This window comes from Panulirus ornatus, chromosome 3 (assembly GCF_036320965.1).
Source record: "Panulirus ornatus isolate Po-2019 chromosome 3, ASM3632096v1, whole genome shotgun sequence".
Taxonomy (NCBI): Eukaryota; Metazoa; Arthropoda; class Malacostraca; order Decapoda; family Palinuridae; genus Panulirus; species Panulirus ornatus.
In genome coordinates, this window is record NC_092226.1 from 64,966,550 (window position 1) to 64,988,768 (window position 22,219).

The 22,219-nt window shown below is 40.3% G+C and overlaps 1 protein-coding gene across 45 annotated transcripts in view; it reads right to left on the bottom strand.

Annotated features, from left to right (window-relative positions):
* LOC139762916 (CUGBP Elav-like family member 1) overlaps positions 1 to 22,219 on the bottom strand; it is a 464,351-nt gene that overhangs the window by 67,160 nt on the left and 374,972 nt on the right. For 35 of the 45 annotated variants that reach the window (XR_011715864.1, XM_071688195.1, XM_071688391.1 and 32 more), the window contains one exon: positions 7,372 to 7,401. The exons of the other annotated variants lie outside the window; for them this stretch is intronic. Coding sequence is in view for 34 of the 35 variants with exons in the window: in XM_071688195.1 (XP_071544296.1) it covers positions 7,372 to 7,401 (30 nt within the window). In the remaining variant the exon portion in view is untranslated. The remainder of the gene's footprint in view (positions 1 to 7,371; positions 7,402 to 22,219) is intronic. 45 annotated transcript variants of the gene reach the window in all.

The window sequence follows — 22,219 nt, forward strand, 5'->3', positions numbered from 1 at the left end:
TCCTATTTGGTACAACATTAACTGCTTTCTAGCAGCCCAGATAAGAAACAATCCACCCAGCCTTCCCTTCTGTCAAAGGCAGAGCTCACTCTCTCCTAAAATTCTAAGAGGTTAGTTACACAAGAATTGCTTTCCCTAAAACTGTGCTGTCTCTCACTTAAGTAATTTCTCCTCTGTAGAAATTCATCCAATTGCTTTCTATTCAACTTTTCGGGACAATTACAGAATGCACTCATTAATGAGTGCAGTGCTGTTTTTAGTCTTTTCTTATAGAGGGAAGACATTTGCCAATTTTCATCCCTTGGCATTTTGAACAACATTTTAGGAGGTTTATCTTGCACATCTGCACATCTACATCTTCAGCAAATATGGTGAAATTTCATCAAGACCATGAGTCTTATATGGATCCAGACCTTATGATATTCTGTTAATGTCTTTTCTAGATATCTCAACAATTTCAACAACCTCCTCCCCATTTCAGCTCATCGTTATTGGGGCTACAGTGTATCCCACACTGAAAACTTTTGAAATTGTTATATAGTTCCTCATATACCTTACATCTACAGTTCATCCCTCTGAATCCCTAGGCTTCATATGGTGTTCCTTGACTGACATGACTCCTAAAGAATTTATGAAAAATTTTGGATTTTTCAAATTCCCCTGCTTGTCCACAATATTCTTTTCAAAATGTTTGTTCCACCTTTCTCATCCTGGTATACTCATCGCTAACTCTTATTCCTTGCACATACTAGCTGGCTGTAGTGCCATCTGTAACTTCACCACACCATGTCTTGCAACTTCCTTGCTTTTTGACATATTTCATTAAACCATTCTTTCTTTCTTACCATTCCCTCTGTATATGAGGCTAGAGGTAACCATGTTCCTACTCCATCATAAATCTTACAGAACCTTCCATCACATTGTCCTAGTTCTTAAGTGCTGAATTTCAATTCCCAAAATATGTTACCATCTCAATGAGTGTTGAACTTATGAAATAATCATGATTATATCTCCTTTTCATGCCTTGTTGTACTTATGCTCTTTTAGTGTTCTCAACACACAATATAACTTGACAATTTCTTATAACTGGTGTATCACATACAATAATCTCAATATCCATGCTAGTATTAGGTGAAGATCTTGCAATGATGGTGCATTAGTCACTCTCATCCTAGTTTGCTTACTAAAATGTTGATATGGGAAATTTTCCTGTACATACACACATGAAAGATTTATGTCTCCATGACTCTCTATCACCAGAAGAATCAAAATTCCCAGTCTATCTCTTTATAATTGAAATCCAATTCATCAGTACTTTACCATAACTAAAAAGTGAGCGTTTTACATCTTGTGTTCCTTTAATGTTATCATTGTAAACTTGTTCCAGATTGTTGCATTTCTCTGGGAGATTATATAACATTAACTCCAATGTGGACTTCTTCCCAACAGTTACTCTTCCATCATCCACTAATCCATGAATCTTAAGGCTATCTTTTATTGGAAGGACCAATTCAGTTTCCTTCCCTTCAAAACTACCATGTATGCCTCTGGGCAGAACAGGTGAGATCTTATCTTTTTGGTAAGCTTTGTTTCCAACTCCAACAATGTTAGCAGCACTATCCCTGAGAGGATCTCTGAATTCCACATAATTATCATTAACAATTAATCCATTAATATTTGAATACACTCATTTGAAAGTGACATCACCATCTCCTAACGCTCCTCCCTCTCTGAGGTGCTGGTGGGCTCTGCACCACTGTCTTACCTCATAAGTTGTTTCCAGTTTTTCATATTCTGAATGCATTCTTTGCTTTTTCACTTTGATTTATTACATCTGATGAATAAATGAATACCCTACAGCATTCCAACTTGTCTCAAAGTTTCTTAGCTTATCTTAGTACCTCCGGGCTTGATGGCTTCAACTCAAATTTAACCATTATGTCTTTATAATAACCACTAGTTCTCTCACTTATCACTAAAATTACATCTAGCAGTTCCAAAGCCTCCAGTAAATATAATCTATCAATAAGCATTACCTCCTTTCCCCTTCCTTCTTTATCTGGTGTACAATCTTCTTTTAAACCAAAAATAACCCATGATTTACACATACTGACCTCTTGCTTTACTAATGAGTTGAACAGTTAACCTTTGTGTCTTTGGCTTTATGCTTTGTACTTTTCTGAAACTTTAATAAACTTGGCCATAAACTTTCCTGTTTGACTCAACATTAATGGTGCACAACATTCTTTCTCCCGCTTAACTTAAATTTCTGGTGTGTCTCTGTTTGTATGGTCCTCACCTGCCCATTACTGTGTTTTGAGCCTTTTCTCTACCTGAACAGCTACCTGAGTTGCTCCTTCTGCATATCCCCCCTCATTATTGCCAATGGATTCTCTATACATTTCAGCACTTTACTCAAACTGAACAATCTCTTGGACATCTAGGAAAGACCAATCAAACCTTTTTGCATTTTAATGAATTCGCCTTCTTTCCTCTGATTATATACCTCCTGAATCCCCTCCACTAAATTCAATTTTCATTCGCACACCAATAACTATATATCTCAGTTCCTTTCATGACCCCTTCACAATCTTTGAATTGATTCCCCACTTTCTTTAACTCCTCTTCTAGTTGTGTTAACTTCTGGTCTTCCTTTTTAAAAATTTCCCATAACATCTCAAAACATATGTTCTCTGGTGATTCCTCTTTCATCTCTCCCTCTAGTCTCCTTCCTGTGGATCTTGTTAAGATTGACTTGGTTTAGCACATTCCCTTATTTGAGTCCATACCAGACGGTAATCCAATTAGACGAAAGCCTTTGGCAGATAACTTGGCCTTGGGGGTCTCTATTGATAAAGTTTGTCTGCTGACAAGTTTGTCCAACTTTTTCTGTCAAATACCTCTGCCTTCTTTAAGGCTTTTTTTTTTTTTTCACACCCAGCCCTTAAGGTCTTAAACTTACATATTTCTTCAACTGCACAACAAAATCCCTAACATTAAGAAGCTTGCTAACATAATACCAATCCTAAAACCCTCCAAACCACAATACTTCCCTGCCCCCCTCCTCCTACCATCACATGCAAACTCTGTCAAAAAATGATCCATGAGAGAATCAAATAAAACATACCACTCTCACCCACACGGCATGGCTTCAGACCCAAACACTCTACCACTACACTTTGCACTGAATTCACACAACATACTCTAGATGGATTCAACCAACAACCCCTCTTTCACAACAGACATCAACAAAGCATTTGACACTGGACACTAACACATCCTCACATAAAAATACTTGACACCACCCTCCACAATAATGACAAAAAGTGGATAGCCAATTTCTAATTTCTTAGCTAGCCACAATACCAGTCACACACAATTGCTTCATCTCTAGAGCACTAAAACTCTACAATCGATTTTCACAAGAAGCAGTTTTATCTCCAACTCTCTTCAATCTCTTCCTACACAATTTCCCATTACCTCAGATAACCCTCAACATTCTGGTCTTCATACATAACAACCTAACAATTACATCACTGAAGGCAAGCAAGTGTAAATATGCATGTGTATATATATGCATATGTCTGTGTATGTATATGCATGTATATGTGTATATGTATATGTGCATATATGGGTGTTTATGCATATTATGTGTATATGAGTGGATGTACCATTCTTCATCTGTTTCCTGGTGCTACCTCACTGACGCAGGAAGCGGCGATCAATTATAATAAAATAGAAATAAAAAAATAAATATCCCCCTTCCAATCACACATGGCCACCATAAGCCGTGTAAGCAAGGTAGTGTTATGATAAGATGACTGAACCTTAAAAGGAAAATTCCTCACTTGGCTCCTTGCTCTATTCCTTCTTTTGGAAAGTAATCAAGGAAGGGAGGATTTCCAGCCACCCAATCCCACCCCTCTTAGTCACCTCCTACAACATGCAGGGAACATGTGGGCAGTATTCATTCTCCCCTAGCAGCAGGAGGTTAAGAGGAAGGTGCAAGGGTTGAAAAAGAGGGCAATAGAGAATTGGTGTGAGAGAGTATCATTAAACATTTAGGAGAATAAAAAAGATACTTTGGAAGGAGGTAAATAACATGTGAAAGACAAGAGAACAAATGGGAGCATCGGTAAGGGGGGGCAAGGAGGAAAGTGATAACAGGTAGTGATGAAGTGGGGAGGATATGGAGTGAGTATTTTGAATGTTTGTTGAATGTATCTGATGACAGAGTGGCAGATGTAAGGTGTTTTGATTGGGGTGGTATATAAAGTGAGAGGGTCAAGGAGAATGGTTTGGTAAAGAAAGAAAAGATAGTGAAAGCTTTGTGAATGATGAAATCCAGCAAGGCGATGGGTTTGGATGGTACTGCAGTTGAATTTATGAAGAAAGGGGGTGACTGTGTTGTTGAGTGGTTGGTAAGGATGTTCAATGTATGTATAGATCACTGTGAAATGCCTGAGGATTGGCAGAATGCATGTATAGTGCCACTGTACAATGGCAAAGGTGATAAAGGTGAGTGTTCAAACTACAGAGGGATAAGTTTGTTGAGTATTGCTGGAAAATTGTATTGGAGGGCACTGATTGAGAGGGTGAATGAATGTACAGAGCATCAGATTAGGGAGGAGCATTGTAGTTTCAGAAGTGGTAAAGGATGTGTGGATTGGGTGTTTGCTTTGAAGAATGCATGTGAGAAATATTTAGAAAAACAAATGGGTTTGTATGTGGCATCTATGGATCTTGCGAAGGCATATGATAGGGATGACAGCGAAGCTTTGTGTAAGGTCTTAAGAGTATGTGGTGTGGGAGGTAAGTTGCAAGAAGAAGTGAAAAGTTTTTATCAAGGATGTAAAGCATGTGTATGAGTAGGAAGAGAGGAGAGTGATTGGTTCCCAATGAAAGTCGGTCTGTGGCAGGCGTGAGTGATGTTCCTGTGGTTGTTAATTTTTTCTATAGATGGGGTGGTCAGGGAAGTAAATATAAGAGTTTTGGAAAGAGAAGTGAGTACACAGCCTGTTAGGCATGAGAGGGCCTGGGAAAAATTGGAGGAAGTAAAGTATCTTAGATAACTGGGAGTGGCCTTAGCAGCAAACCATGGAAGCAGAAGTGAGTCACATGGTGGGGGAGGGGGCAAAGGTTCTGGGAGCAATGAAGAATGTGTGGAAAGAGAAAACATTATCTCAGAGAGCATAAGCAGGGATGTTTGAAGGAATAGTTCCAACAATATTATATAGTTGCGAGGCATGGGTAATAGAAAGGGCTGTACTGTGGAGGGTGGATGTGTTGGAAATGAGATGTTTGAGAACAATATGTGGTGTAAGGTGGTTTGATCAAGTAAGTAATGAAAGAGTAAGAGAGATGTGTGGTAATAAAAAGAGTGTGGTTGAGATAGCAGAAGAGGGTGTGTTGAAATAGTTTGGTCACATGGAGAGAATGAGTGAGGAAAGATTGACAAAGAGGATATATGTGTCAGAGGTGGAGGGAACGAGGAGAAGTGGGAGACCAAATTGGAGGTGGAAGGATTGAGTGAAAAAGATTTTGAGTGACTGGGGTGTGAACATGCAGGAGGGTGAAAGGCGTGCAATGAATAGAGTAAATTGAAATGATGTGGTATATCGGGGTCGATGTGCTGTCAATGGATTGAACCAGGGCATGTGAAGCGTCTGGGGTAAACTAAGGAAAGTTTTGTGGGGCCTGGATATGGAAAGGGAGCTGTGGTTTCAGTGCATTATACATGACAGCTAGAGACTGAGTGTGAACGAATGTAGCCTTTGTTGTCTTTTCCTAGCGCTATCTCATGCACGTGCGGGGGGGAGGGGTTGTCATTTCATGTGTGGCGGGGTGGCGCTGGGAATGAATAAAGGCAGCAAGTATGAATTATGTACATGAGAACGTTATATTGGTTAGCAAAAATGGGTATGTTTGAAGGAATAGCGGTTCTAACAATGTTATATGATTGTGAGGTATGGGCTATAGATAGGGTTGTGCTGAGGAGGGTGGATGTGTTGGAAACGAAATGTCTGTGGACAATATGTGGTGTGAGGTGGTTTGATCAGGTAAGTAATGAGAGGGTAAGAGAGATGTGTGGTAATAAAGTCTGATAGAAAGAGCAAAAGGGGGTGCATTGAAATGGTCTGGACACATGGGGAGAATGAGTGAGGAAAGATTGACAAAGAGGATATATAAGTCAGAGGTGGAGGGAACGAGGAGAAGTGGGAGACCAAATTGGAGGTGGAAGGATGGAGTGAAAAGGATTTTGAGTCATCAGGACCTGAACATACAGGAGGGTGAAAGGCATGCAAGGAATAGAGTGAATTGGAACGATGTGGTATACCGGGGTCAACGTGCTGTCAATGGATTGAACCAGGGTATGTGAAGCGTCTGGGATAAACCATAGGAAGTTTTGTGGGGCCTGGATGTGGAAAGGGAGCTGTGGTTTCAATGCCATTTCATGTGTGGCGGGGTGGCGATGGGAATGGATGAAGGCAGCAAGTATGAATATGTACATGAGTATATATGTATATGTCTGTGTATGTATATGTATGTATATGTTGAAATGTATAGGCATGTACATATGCGTGTGTGGGTGTTTATGTATATACATGTGTATGTGGGTGGGTTGGGCCATTCTTTCGTCTGTTTCCTTGCACTACCTCGCTGATGCGGGAGACAGTGGCTAAGTATAATAAAAAATAAATATATACATATATATACATATATGTGTGTGTGTGTGTGTGTGTGTGTGCGTAAATATACTTGCAGAGAGTTCAGAGATTCTGAGTAGCAAATGCTCAATGTCTTCTTTATGGTAGTTGCATTAGGGGCATGAAGGGTCCTTGGATATGCTGAAACAGTATTTGTAGTACTGTAGTGATGGGTGATGTCTAGAGCATAAGTGTAACTCCTGCATCCCTTTCATGGGAATCCTGCTACTTTAAGGCTGCACTCCACCCTGAAGCAAGGATATAATAACCTTCTTTGGAGCAAGAAGGTCCCTTATAAGACTGTACTCCTTTCTATCCAATGATGATGATTTAGCCTTGCTGAAGGTAACTTCTTACTTTCAGAGTAGTGGCTAGAAGGTGGAGTGCAGTACACATCTTGATGATGTGTTATATAAATGCATAAATTTGAAATCAACTTTTTAAAAACAGTCGCTAAAGTCACATTAAAAGAATATCAAAATGGCAAGTTCATTAAATTAATAGCCATCTCAATATGCAGCTATTCATTATCATATGTGCACTATTTAAGTGGTCAATATGGAGTAATTCACTTAAAGTATGTACACTGTATATCTTAGTGACCTGAAGAGCGACGAAATGCATTCCAGACTACAGTACAAACTATGATTTGTCATGCACTTACCACTCGCAGAAGACGTAAGCCCGGTCAGTACTGCAATAAAATCCCAAGCATATCCACATTAGTCAGTGCTTGCAACTCAAATACTTAACTACGTTCTTGATCATTACATTAAATTCAAAAACACATTCAGGTATGAGCTGGATTCTCAACTACATTAAACATGGATCAATCAGTGAGACAGCTTAAGCTTTTACCTTATACCATACCATTTCTTCTGTTATCTTTGACCATGCAACATTATGATACTGTAACCATCAATTTTTCTTTAATTACACTCAAAGAAGTATTCTTTGTTAATAAAGAATACCAATATACTCAAAAATGAGCTAACTGTCACAGATAACTGAAGTACTGGTTATAAAAAAAAAGCACAAACCTTACCCAAAGACCATAATGCAAAGCATGAGAACAATGACAACTGGTACTGCTTTTAAGATCTACCATGTGCTTCTCTAACCAAAAACAAAAAGCCATTAAATGGTTTTGTTATAAAATGTATGCCACACATGCTTCACTAAAATTCTGCCAGGAGAAAATTTGAATTCTGACATTCAAAAACATGTCTACATGTACTCTTTCTTCACCTACGCCACATTGATAATTCTGAGAGAGAGAGAGAGAGAGAGAGAGAGAGAGAGAGAGAGAGAGAGAGAGAGAGAGAGAGAGAGAGAGAGAGACAGAGAGAGATACCATTACTGAGCACTTTATTTTGCCGTAAAATGAAGGGTTATAGAAATCTAACATATTATGATGGGTGTCATTTCCCTAAAATTCAAGTTTTCCCTTACTTCATGTAATATAAAAGTAAGTATTTACATGGCACCAGAATAGGGGGGTAACACTACGCTAATAACATGTGATGCAGATTCAATCGATTCATATGCCAGGCATAGTTAGCTGGGTGCTATTTTGGTCATTCAGTCAAATCAAGGCTTCAGATAAAGGAAATTTTCTTGCCTAAAAGATGCTGCCTTAGGATAGTGAGATACAAGATGTCAACTTAAAAAATAGAGCAAAAATTACACTATTGTTTACTGAATACTTGACAGATATCTAAACCAAAGACCAAAACATGGAATACTAACAAGTGGAAAAGACCAGCTAATCATACCGAAACACTGTAAAATATATAAATTTCAAAAAGAGAATTTTGTAAATTGAGTTCATAATAAAAGCAGCATAGAAAAAAGCAACAAAAATATGCTATCAAACATATGTACACTGGCAGATGAATATAAAATTTCAGAAAAATGCACCATAGGTTTCCCCCAATTCTATTCAACAAGTACATCAATTTCTTGAAAATTTGTCCTTTCAGTTTACCATGGAAAGTAAGAAAGGTAGATAATCACTACATAGAGTGTGGTAAGACTGTGATGTGAAGGTTACAATATCAACATATTACAAGTTGGAGGATATGAGAATTTCTCAAAAGCAAAAGTTTTAAACATTACTTTCAAACATTACGCACAAAAAAGAGATATCATACATTGTAAAATCAGGCAAAAAAATCACAAAACAAGCACTGTGAGTAGTACACCCATTTAAAAAGTCAACATTAAAAAAATCTGAGCTTTTCAAAGCTTAAAACACCCCAAATCCATAGTCCAGCACATTCAAAACTACTCTCAACTTGCATCAGAGATTATGAAGCTGGCTGTTTTGCTCTCAATGCAATGGCAAAGCAAAAGCCATTGCTCTCCATATTATGATATGGTAGTGAAATTCTATGCTTTTCTTTCTTAGCTGCATATCTTTATAGATTCTGCCCAAATAAAGGCATCCAAAAAGCATAAAAGTGACGGTGATGGGGGAAGCAATGGAAAAGGGGAGCATATGTTGTTCCTGGGCTTTCCACAAGGGATGCCCTCCTGGAAAATGTGCACAAAGTGAATCAACACCAAGCAGACTCAACAGTATGTAAGAAAAATAGGGATGTGTTCCTAATATTTCCCCAACAAAACTTTTCATCATTCCCATCATGAAATACATGTTCTAACCAATTTTGTTATTATACATTTTACTTACATTTTTATTTAATATACTTAGTCGCTGTCTCCCGCATTAGAGAGGTAGCACATGGAAACAGACAAAAGAATGGCCCAACCTACCCACATGCATATACATAAAAGTCCACATACGCACATATACATATACATAACTATACATTTTCGTTCACACTCAGTCTCTAGCTGTCATGTAAAATGCACCAACACCACAGCTCCTTTCCACACCTACGCCCCAAAACTTTCCATGGTTTACCCTTCACGCTTCACTTGCTCTAGTTCAACCTAGTGACAGCATGTCGACACCAGTATACCACACCGTTCCAATTCACTCTATTCCTTGCATGCTTTTCACCCTCCTGTATATTCAAGCTCCGATCGCTCAAATTCTTTTTCACTCCATCCTTCCACCTCCAATTTAGTCTCTCGCTTCTCCTCCTTCCCTCTGCCTCTGAAACATATATTCTCTTTGTCAATCCTTCCTCCCTCATTCTCTCCATGTGACCAAACCATTGCAACACACCCTCTTCTGCTCTCTCTACCACTCTCTTTTTATTACCACACATCTCTCTTAACCTTTCATTACTTACTCGATCAAACCAATCTCACACCACATGTTGTCCTCAAACATTTCATTTCCAGAACATCCATCCTTCCCCACACAACCCTATCCATAGCCCATGCCTCGCAACCATGCAACATTGTTGGAAGCACTATTCCTTCAAATATATCCACTTTTGCTCTCCAAGATAAATGTTCTAGCCTTCCACAAATTCTTCCAAGGCTCCCAGAACCTCGCCTTCTCCCCCATCCTGCGACTCACTTCCACTTCCATGGTTCCATCTGCTGCCAAATCCACTCCCAGATATCTAAAACACTTCACTTCCTCCAGTTTTTCTCCATTCAAACTTACCTCCCAATTAACTTGTCCCTCAACCCTACTAAACCTAATAACCCTGCTTTTATCTAAATTTACTCTCAGCTTTCTTCTTTCACACACTTTACCAAACTCAGCCACCAACTTCTGCAGTTTCTCACCTGAATCAGCCACTAACACTGTATCATCAGCGAACAACAACTCACTCACTTCCCAAGCCCTCTCATCCACAACAGACTGCATACTTGCCCCTCTCCAAAACTTTTGCATTCACCTCCCTAACCACCCTATGATAAACATATTAAACAACCACGGAGATATCATGCACCCCTGCCGCAAACCGACATTCACTGGGAACCAATCACTTTCCTCTCTTCCAACTCGTACACATTCCTTACATCCTTGATACAAACTATTCACTGCTTATAGCAACTTACCTCTCACACCATATACTCAATACCTTCCACAAAGCATCACTACCATAAATGCTATCCATAAATGCTACACACAAATCCATTTGTTTTTCTATGTATTTCTCACATACATTCTTCAAAGCAAACACCTGATCCACACATCCTCTACCACTTCTGAAACCACACTGCTCTTCCCCAATCTGATGCTCTTTACATGCCTTTACCCTCTCAATCAATACCCTCCCATATAATTTCCCAAGAATACTCAACAAAATTATACCTCTGTAATTTGAACTCACCTTTATCCCCTTTGCCTTTGCACAATGGCACTATGCATGCATTCCGCCAATCCTCAGGCACTGCACCATGAACCATACATACACTGAATATCCTTACCAACCAGTCAACAACATACATAATTGCTGTATCCCGCAAGAGCAAGGTAGCGCCAGAAAACAGACAAAGAATGGACCATCCAATCACATACACACATATATGTATATAAACGCACACATACACACATAAACATATATATATACATACACATACGCAGATATTACATGCATACACATGTACATATTCATACTTGCTTGCCTTCATCCATTCCTGTTGCTTCCTTGCCACACAGAAAATAGCGTCGCTATCCCCTACTTCAGCGAGGTTGTGCTAAGAAAAGAGACAAAAAAAAGGCCACATTCGCTCACACTTAGTCTCAAGCTGTCATGTGCAATGCACAGAGACCACAGCTCCCTATCCACATCCAGGCCCCACACACCTCTCCATGGTTTACCCCAGACGCTTAACATCTGGTTCAGTTCAATGACAGCACATCAACTCTGGTATACCACATTATTCCAATTCACTCTATTCCTTGCACACCTTTCACCCTCCTGTATGTTCAGGCCACGATCGCTCAAAATGTTTTCCACTCCATCCTTCCACCTCCAATTTGGTCTCCCACTTCTCTTTGTTCCCTCCACCTCTGATACACATATCCTCTTTGTCAATCTTTCCTAAATCATTTTCTCCATACGTCCAAACCATTTCAACACACACTCTTCTGCTCTCTCAACCACTCTTTTTATTTCCACACCTCTCTTACCCCTTCATTACTTACTCGATCAAACCACCTTACACCACATATTGTCCTCAGACGTTTCATTTCCAACACATCCACTCTCCTCTGTGCAACCCCCTCTATAACCCATGCCTTGCAACCATATATTATTGTTGGAACTACCATTCCTTCAAACATACCCATTTTTGCTCTCTGTGATAATGTTCTCTCCTTCTACACATTCCTCATTGCTCCCAGAACCTTGGTCCCCTCCCCCATCCTGTGACTCGCTTCTGGTTCCATTTGCTGCTATGTCCACTTCCAGATATCTAAAAAACTTCACTTCCTCCAATTTTTCTCCATTCAAACTTATATCTCAATTAACTTGTCCCTCAACCCTGCTGAACCTAATAACCTTGCTGATATTCACATTTACTCTCAACTTTCTTCTTTCACACACTCTTCCATGTTCAGTCACCAACTACTGCCATTTCTCACTCAAATCAGCCACTAATGCTGTATCATTTGAGAACAACTGATTTACTTCCCAAGCCCTCTCATCCCCAACAGACTGCATACTCACCCCTCTCTCCAAAACTTGCATTTACCTCCCTGACCACCCCATCCATATACAAATTAAACAACCATGGGGACCAACCTTCGCTGGGAACCAATCACTCTCCTCTCTTCCTACTCATACTCATGCCTAACATCCTTGAGAAAAACTTTTCACTGCTTCTAGCAGCTTACCTGCCACACCATATACTCTTAAGACCTTCCACAAAGCATTTTTACCAACCCTATCATATGCCTTCCCCAGATCCATACATGTTACATGCAAATCCATCTGTTTTTCTAAGCATTTCTCACACATTCTTCAAAGCAAACACTTCTGAAACCACACTGCTTCTCCCCAATCTGATCCTCTGTACATGCCTTCATCCTCTTAATCAATACCCTCCCATACAATTTTCCAAGAATACTTACCAAACTTATGCCTCTGTAGTTTGAACACTCACCCTTTATCCCCTTTGCCTTTGTACAATGGCACTATACATGCATTCCACCAATCCTCAGGCACCTCACCATGATCCATACATACACTGAATATCCTCACCAACCAATCAACAATACAGTCACCCCCTTTCTTAAAAAATTCAACTTTAATACCATCCAAACCTGCCATCTTGGAGGATTTCATCTTCTGCAAGGCTTTCATCACCTCTTTTCTCTTAACCAAACCATTCTCCCTGACCCTTTCACTTCACACACCAACAACCAAACCATCCTATATCTGCCACTCTATCATCAAACACATTCAACAAGCCTTTAAAATACTCACTCAATCCCTTTCTCACTTCATCACTATCTGTTAGTATTTCCCCCCTTGCCCCCTTCACCGATGTTCCCATTTGTTCTCTTGTCTTACACACATTATTTACCTCCTTCCAAAACAACTTTTATTCTCCCTAAAGTTTAATGATACTCTCTCATCCCAACTCTCATTTGCCCTCTTTCTGAACCCTTGCACCTTCCTCTTGACCTCCTGCTGCTTGTGGATGTGTCTTTCTTTGTCTGTTTCCTGGTCGTACCTCACTAACACAGGAAACGGTGGTCAAGTCAATCACATCTGTATATAGGAAAGACAGGAGACAGGGAAGAAACAACACTTCCCACATATTCCGGGCATGTCACAGATGGTGACTAAAGAGGGCAGGAGTATGAGAGTGGAAACTCTCCCTCCATGTATTTTCAACAATTCAGAACACTAGAAAATGTGGGAGTGCTCACCCTCCTCAAAGGCTTGGGCTGGGATGTCTGGTGTCTGAATATGTTTGGATGTAACTAATATGAAGAGGGAGAGATGGGTAGTATGTTCTTAGGAGAGGAATTTCCTAAACAAACAAAAGGGGAAATGGGAAGAATGGCTTGGGAATGTCTTTAGGTGTACAATCTAGGGTTATTGTAAGTACCTACCTAAGAGTAACTATATTGATTTTGCTTGAGATACTGTTTCTGAATTCTCTCTAAAATGTTTATCTAAAACTGTTTTCTTGGTGACCATAAAACACAGCGGTATCAAATATTGCTTCTCAAATATACACTGAACAGTTTCATTAATAGGTTTCTATCTCATAAAGAGAAAGTTCTCAGAATCATATCACTCATCACTTAACTTGGTAGTGCTATCTTCTCAATATGGTTTCTGAAATATAGTTTCTCATTTTTTATGACACCCAAATCTTTTACATTTTCCCCACTTTCTGTCACTTTCCCTGTCAGGACTTGACTCATAACTTATTTACTCAAATTCATCTTCCTTACATTCCATTACATTCACTTCGGCCTGTTCATAAACAGTAAGTTTTTTTGCATCCCTGCCTGATCAGTTTCTGATCCTATCACTTGGCTTACTCTGGTGTCATCAGCAAAGCTCTTTAATATGTTTCCTTTTAATTCCATAGTACTGAGGCTAACACCATTTCCTGTGGTATCCTAGGTTGGATATCTTCCCCACATATGGTTCCATTTGCTACCAGAGAAATAAGAAAGGGGCACTGCTGCTGAAGAAGTTGGGAGAATGTGTGAAAGAGTTTATGGAACTGAGCCCTAGACTGATGTGGGTATGTATATATGAAACCAGATTTTGCATCTGGAGATAGTTATAAGGGAAGGATTGAATGTTTTGGCAGTTGCTGAGTGGTGTGCCAGCAATTTAGATCAAAAGGATCAGTTATTATTGATGGATGATTTGAGTGCGAAAATGGGTAATGTTGCAGTTGAGGGTATACTTGAGGGCATGTGGTAGCCACTAATGAAAATGATGAACAGTTTGTGTAGTTGTGCGCCCAAAAAAAAGGACAGATGACAGGGAATAACTGATTTAAGAAAGGGGACATTCAAAGATATATGTGGGTGGGTGACTGAAAGCAGGCTTACATATTAACCAATAGGCATGCAAAGGAGAGACTCTTGGATGTGAATGTATTGAGAGGGGCAGTTGGTGTGATGTATGATCACTCTTTAGTAAGAGAGTGAAGATTTGTAAAAGCTTTAGGAAAAGAGGAAGGGGGAAAAGGGTTGCGAGGCTTGGGTGAAGGTCTGTGGAGGCTTTAGGAAAACAGGAAGTGGGAAGAGGGTTGTGAAAGTGAGTGAGCTCAGAAAAGAGGCTTGTGTGAAAAGACAACAGAACAGAATGTGTGTAGAATGGCATAAGGTGAGAGTAAATAAAGCTAAGAAAGTTTGTGAGGAATGGAAAGTATTTAGAGAAGCACTGTTTACATGTGTGACAAAAGTGTGTGGCATAAGGAAGATGGACAGATGATAAGTTGCTAGTGAAAAACAAAAAGGAGGTTTAAGGGTGTTATTTAAAAGGAAAGAATACAATTGATTAGGTGATAAAGACAAGAAAGTGTCAAGAAGGTCCAGGGGCTGAAAATGGGGTACATGAAAAATGGTGTGATCAAGTATAAACTAACTTTAGAAAGAAAAAGAAAGTTATCAGGAAAGGTAACAGTATGAGGAAAACATGTGAACAAATGGAAGCATCAGTAAAGGTGGCAAACAAGGTTCTGGTAACAGGTATAAATATGATGAAGAGTTGATAGTCAATATTTTTGAAGGACTGCTGAAGGTAATCAAAGACAGAGTGGCAGATAAGGAAAGTTTTGAATGTGGACATGTGTGAAATGAGAGAGCCATGGCTAATGGTTTGGTGAAAAGAAAAAAGGAGTGAAAGCCAATGATGAAGTGTGGTAAAGCTGTTGGAGTGGATTGGACTGCAAATGAATTTTCTTATTTGGATGATTTAAGCTGATTGGCTGGTTTGGATTTACATGCATGTGTGCCTCAGCAATGACAGAATTCCTATACAGTGCCACTGTCTTAAAGCAAGGATGTCAAAAATGAATGTTCAAATTATTGAGGCATAAGTTCGTTGCGTGTATACACCTAATAAGTTGCATGGAAGAGTGGTGACTGAAAGGGTGAAAAATGCATCTAAAGAAATCTCTCGATCAATAGCTCTGATGCTCATTTCCTCTAGGAACTTCCATCTAGGTGGTAGCCATGGCAAAAGAATCTCCACTTATCTCCATCATTAAATGCCTCCCTCGCATACACCATTCCATGCATTTTTCCCAATTTCTCTCCCTCCAGTGCTCTTCCACTCTATTTCCCCATGTCACTTGGTGGACTGTACTGGAGGTCTTCCTCTCATACCAACCCCTTTAATCGTACTATCATATATTCTCCATGTAAACTCATCTTGTATCCTTTCCATCTGTCTAAACCATCTCAATGTGTTACATTTCGCGTACTCCCTAATTTGTTCCCTTTGCATTTCCTGCTATACCCAATACGTCATACAAACCCTCATTCCTTTCTTCATTCCATCTGGTCATACCACATACTCCTACCAAACAGGTCAAACCACAGCCTGGATTCTACACCTCTGTGACTCATTCCATGTTCATGTTTGAGCAGCACATGTCTGGGTCAGAACGATTATGCTGTCCCTTAATCCTTTCTGCACTTCCACATTTGTAACTCTAACCTTCATTACTCTTAAGGGACCCAGTGACTATTCTACCCTGTACTGCTCTCTCCCTTATTTGTCCTTCCATATCACCAAACTTACCTAAGATTGCTCCTAAATACTTAAATTCTGTCACCTCTACCAGTCTTTCTCCCACCATATCAGTAATACAGTTCTTCTCTCCACAGCAGGACTTTGCAAGTTTATACTTTTGCTCTATTTCCTTTCAAATACCATTACTTTACTTTTAACTGTACTTCTGCAACTCCTCTTCACTCTTAGCAAACAACAAATCATCATCCTCAAAAAGGCTTGTCACTAGCCACCATAACTCACCACTACACTCCACCTCCACACTCACTTTACCTAGTTTTGCTTTCATCTCTCTTGTCAAGAAATAGTTACGAGAACAGAAGCTCCATGGATCCAGAAAAAGGTTGATAGAAATGCTTTCTAGAAAGTTACATGAATACATAGTGTAAAAGGAAAGCTGATAGTAGTACTTAAAAGAGGAGATTTTATCAAAAGAGGCATGTATGCAATTAGGAAGAGGGGAGTGTGAGTGGTTCCAAGTGAATGTGGCAGATGTGTGGCAGTGATATGTAATGACACCACAACTGTTTCATCAGCTTATGGATGGGGTGTTGAAGACAGTGAGTGAATGGGTCTTCAAGAGAAAAGGTATGCAGTGTGTTGGGGTGGGATAGCTTCAGTTGTTTGATGATGAGAAAACGATGGTGGAAAATTTGAGTAAGAAACTGGAGATGCTGGTGTCAGAGTTTGGGGCAGTGTGTGAAAGGAGAGAACTGAGAGCAAACATGAATAAAATCACAGACATTATGTTTAGCAGTGATAAAAGATGTTACTCGGAGAGTTAGTCTGAATGGAAGGAATATGAAAGATGCTGAAGAGAGCCACAGGGTGGGTGTGGGAGGCAAAAGTCTTAGTTACAATGAATAATAAGTGGAAAGTGAGGTCAATGTCTTATAACCAGGCCCCACAGACATCTCCATGGTTTCCCCTGTCCACTTCACTCACAATGGTTCAGCCCACTGGTAGCATGTTGAACCCTGTATAACAAATTTCTCTAATTCACTCTATCCCATGCATACCCCACACCCTCCTTCATGTTCAGGCCCCAAACATTAAAGTACCCTTTCATTCCATCCTTCTATCTCCCCCTCATTCTCCACTTTTCCTTGTTCTCTCCATTTCAGACATGTATACCTTCTTATTCATCCTCTCCATATGTCTAAACCATTTCAGCACACCCTCTTCAGCCCTCTCATACCCACTATTATCATTATAATGATTACTCATCATTAAAATTATCGTCTTGTTGCTTTGACACATCATTTTCAAAGTCTCTGAATCCCTCCTCAACTCCCATATCTTCAGAGATGTTGAATATCACAGTGTTCTCTCTGATCATCAGAATGGCTTCTGTAAGGCGAGACCCACTGGTGATATTCTTTCCCATCTTACTCATGTCTGGTCATCATCCCTGAAAGATTTTTGGAAATCCTGTGGAACTACCCTTGAGATATCTAAACCCTATGACATGGGAGGCATCAGAGTCTCATCTCTAAGCTCCTCCCTTTTGGCTTCCCTCCCTCCCTTTGCTCCTTCATTGTAACTTCAGTGGGTGATATTCTTTCCCATCTTACTCATGTCTGGTCATCATCCCTGAAAGATTTTTGGAGATCCTGTGGGACTGCCCTTGAGATATCTAAACCCTATGACATGGGAGGCATCAGAGTCTCATCTCTAAGCTCCTCCCTTTTGGCTTCCCTCCCTCCCTTTGCTCCCTCATTGTAACTTCCTATCTGGCTGATCTATCTCCATGGATGTTGATGGATCAGCCTCTCCCCCTTTACCCAACAACAATGGTGACCATCAAGATCGTGTCCTGTCTCCTACACTTCTCACTTCCACAAATAACTAAATGCACTCATACACAGATAACTCACTACTGCATTTCTCCTCATCCTTCAATTTTGCTCCTTCTTCTCTCATTTGACATACTCCCTATCCAACAGGCCCCAAAGACCTTTACATGGTTTCTCCCAACCACATGACAAGCTGTAGTTCAGCCCATTAACACTATGTCTTCCCTTGTATACCAAAAACATTCAATTCACTTTATCCCTTGCAAGCCTCGCACATGTTGTTTGCTCATGATACAGCAATGGTGACTGATCTGAATGAGATACTGCAGAAGTTAATGACTAAATTTGGAGGAGAGTGTGAAAAAAGAAATTTGTGAGTAAATGTGAATAAAAGCAAGGTTATTAGGTTCAGCAAGGTTGTCCTGAGCCTTCAAAGCATCTTTCACTACATCCCTCTACCTCCTCCTTGGTTTTCCCCTTTTCCATGTTCCCACCAGTTCTGACATATACACTGTACCCTCTTGTCAATCCATTCCCCACTCATCTTCTCTTTAAGTACAAATCATTTCAGCACATCCTTGTCAGTTTCCTCATACACACTCTCTTACTACTAAACCTCTCTCTTACCCTATTATATCCTACTTGATCAACCCTCCTCACACTGCATACAGTAAAGCCCTCCAACATTTCTTTTCCAACACATTCTCTCTAGTCTACATTTTGTGTAAGCCCCACGCCTCACATCAATACATCATTCCTGTTTACCATCTTTTTCACACTACACTACACCAGCCCTTTTCACAGCACACAACCCCAAAACCTGCCATTTAAATCATCCAACAAAAGTACTTGATCCCATGCATCAAATTTGTTGACAAACCCACTCAGCTCCTCTAAAATACACCTCTACCTTGTTCCTCCCATTTCCAGGAGCATAAGCACTATCAATCACTCAATGCCCTTGATACACTTTCAGTTTTACCTACATTTCCAAAACTACTCTCCAGTAGAAGTGCTATCCCTTCCTTAGCTCTCAACCTCACACTAATCGCTGACTTTAACCCAGACATTCCCAAACTATTTCTCTCCTTACTGTTGAGCTTAGTTTCATTACGCCAAAAATTTAGGTTCCTTTCAAACATACTACTTATCTTTCCTTTCTTTTCATCATAGTTATATCCATGCACATTCTGACAGTCCAGCCTCATCCTTAAGTAGGATGAGTACTCCCTGCTTGGTTCCTTCTTTTAGAGTCGAAATAAAAAGAGGGCAGGGGATTCCAGCCCTCTACCACTGCCTCTTTTAGTAATCTTCTTCAGTACAAGGGAATAAGTGGGAAGTATTCTGTTTCCTCTAACACCATTTACATATTATATATTTTCTTTTTTCTTTCAAAATATTCGCCATTTCCCGCGTTAGCAAGATAGCGTTAAGAACAGAGGACTGGGCCTCTGAGGGAATATCCTCACCTGGCCCCCTTCTCTGTTCCTTCTTTTTTGGGGAAAAAAAAAAAAACGAGGGGTGGATTTCCAGCCCCCCCGCTCCCTCCCCTTTTAGTCGCCTTCTATGACACGCAGGGAATACGTGGGAAGTATTCTTTCTCCCCTATCCCCAGGGAACAGAGAAGAGGGCCAGGTGAGGATATTCCCTCAAAGACCCAGTCCTCTGTTCTTAACGCTACCTCGCTATCGAGGGAAATGGCGAATAGTATGAAAAAAGAAAAAAAAAAAAAAAAAAAAAAAAAATATATATATATATATATATATATATATATATATATATATTTTTTGCTTTGTCGCTGTCTCCCGCATTTGTGAGGTAGCGCAAGGAAACAGACGAAAGAACTGGCCCAACCCACCCCCATACACATGTATATACATACGTCCACACACGTAAATATACATACCTACACAGCTTTCCATGATTTACCCCAGACGCTTCACATGCCCTGATTCAATCCACTGACAGCACGTCAACCCCGGTATACCACATCGATCCAATTCACTCTATTCCTTGCCCTCCTTTCACCCTCCTGCATGTTCAGGCCCCGATCACACAAAATCTTTTTCACTCCATCTTTCCACCTCCAATTTGGTCTTCCACTTCTCGTTCCCTCCACCTCCGACACATATATCCTCTTGGTCAATCTTTCCTCACTCATTCTCTCCATGTGCCCAAACCATTTCAAAACACCCTCTTCTGCTCTCTCAACCACGCTCTTTTTATTTCCACACATCTCTCTTACCCTTACGTTACTTACTCGATCAAACCACCTCACACCACATATTGTCCTCAAACATCTCATTTCCAGCACATCCATCCTCCTGCACACAACTCTATCCATAGCCCATGCCTTGCAACCATACAACATTGTTGGAACCACTATTCCTTCAAACATACCCATTTTTGCTTTCCGAGATAATGTTCTAGACTTCCACACATTCTTCAAGGCTCCCAGGATTTTCGCCCCCTCCCCCACCCTATGATCCACTTCCACTTCCATGGTTCCATCCGCTGCCAGATCCACTCCCAGAATCTAAAACACTTTACTTCCTCCAGTTTTTCTCCATTCAAACTTACCTCCCAATTGACTTGACCCTCAACCCTACTGTACCTAATAACCTTGCTCTTATTCACATTTACTCTTAACTTTCATTTTCACACACTTTACCAAACTCAGTCACCAGCTTCTGCAGTTTCTCACATGAATCAGCCACCAGCGCTGTATCATCAGCGAACAACAACTGACTCACTTCCCAAGCTCTCTCATCCCCAACAGACTTCATACTTGCCCCTCTTTCCAAAACTCTTGCATTCACCTCCCTAACAACCCCATCCATAAACAAATTAAACAACCATGGAGACATCACACACCCCTGCCGCAAACCTACATTCACTGAGAACCAATCACTTTCCTCTCTTCCTACACGTACACATGCCTTACATCCTCGATAAAAACTTTTCACTGCTTCTAACAACTTGCCTCCCACACCATATATTCTTAATACCTTCCAAAGAGCATCTCTATCAACTCTATCATATGCCTTCTCCAGATCCATAAATGCTACATACAAATCCATTTGCTTTTCTAAGTATTTCTCACATACATTCTTCAAAGCAAACACCTGATCCACACATCCTCTACCACTTCTGAAACCACACTGCTCTTCCCCAATCTGATGCTCAGTACATGCCTTCACCCTCTCAATCAATACCCTCCCATATAATCTACCAGGAATACTCAACAAACTTATACCTCTGTAATTTGAGCACTCACTCTTATCCCATTTGCCTTAATACAATAGCACTATGCACGCATTCCGCCAATCCTCAGGCACCTCACCATGAGTCATACATACATTAAATAACCTTGCCAACCAGTCAATAATACGGTCACCCCCTTTTTTAATAAATTCCACTGCAATACCATCCAAACCTGCTGCCTTGCCGGCTTCCATCTTCCGCAAAGCTTTTACTACCTCTTCTCTGTTTACCAAATAATTTTCCCTAACCCTCTCACTTTGCACACCACCTCGACCAAAACACCCTATATCTGCCACTCTATCATATATATATATATATATATATATATATATATATATATATATATATACATATATATATTTATATATATATATATTTTTGCTTTGTCGCTGTCTCCCGCGTTTGCGAGGTAGCGCAAGGAAACAGACGAAAGAAATGGCCCAACCCACCCCCATACACATGTATATACATACATCCACACACGCAACTATACATACCTACACAGCTTTCCATGGTTTACCCCAGACGCTTCACATGTCCTGATTCAATCCACTGACAGCACGTCAACCCCGGTATACCACATCGCTCCAATTCACTCTATTCCTTGCCCTCCTTTCACCCTCCTGCATGTTCAGGCCCCGATCACACAAAATCTTTTTCACTCCATCTTTCCACCTCCAATTTGGTCTCCCTCTTCTCCTCGTTCCCTCCACCTCCGACACATGTATCCTCTTGGTCAATCTTTCCTCACTCATTCTCTCCATGTGCCCAAACCATTACAAAACACCCTCTTCTGCTCTCTCAA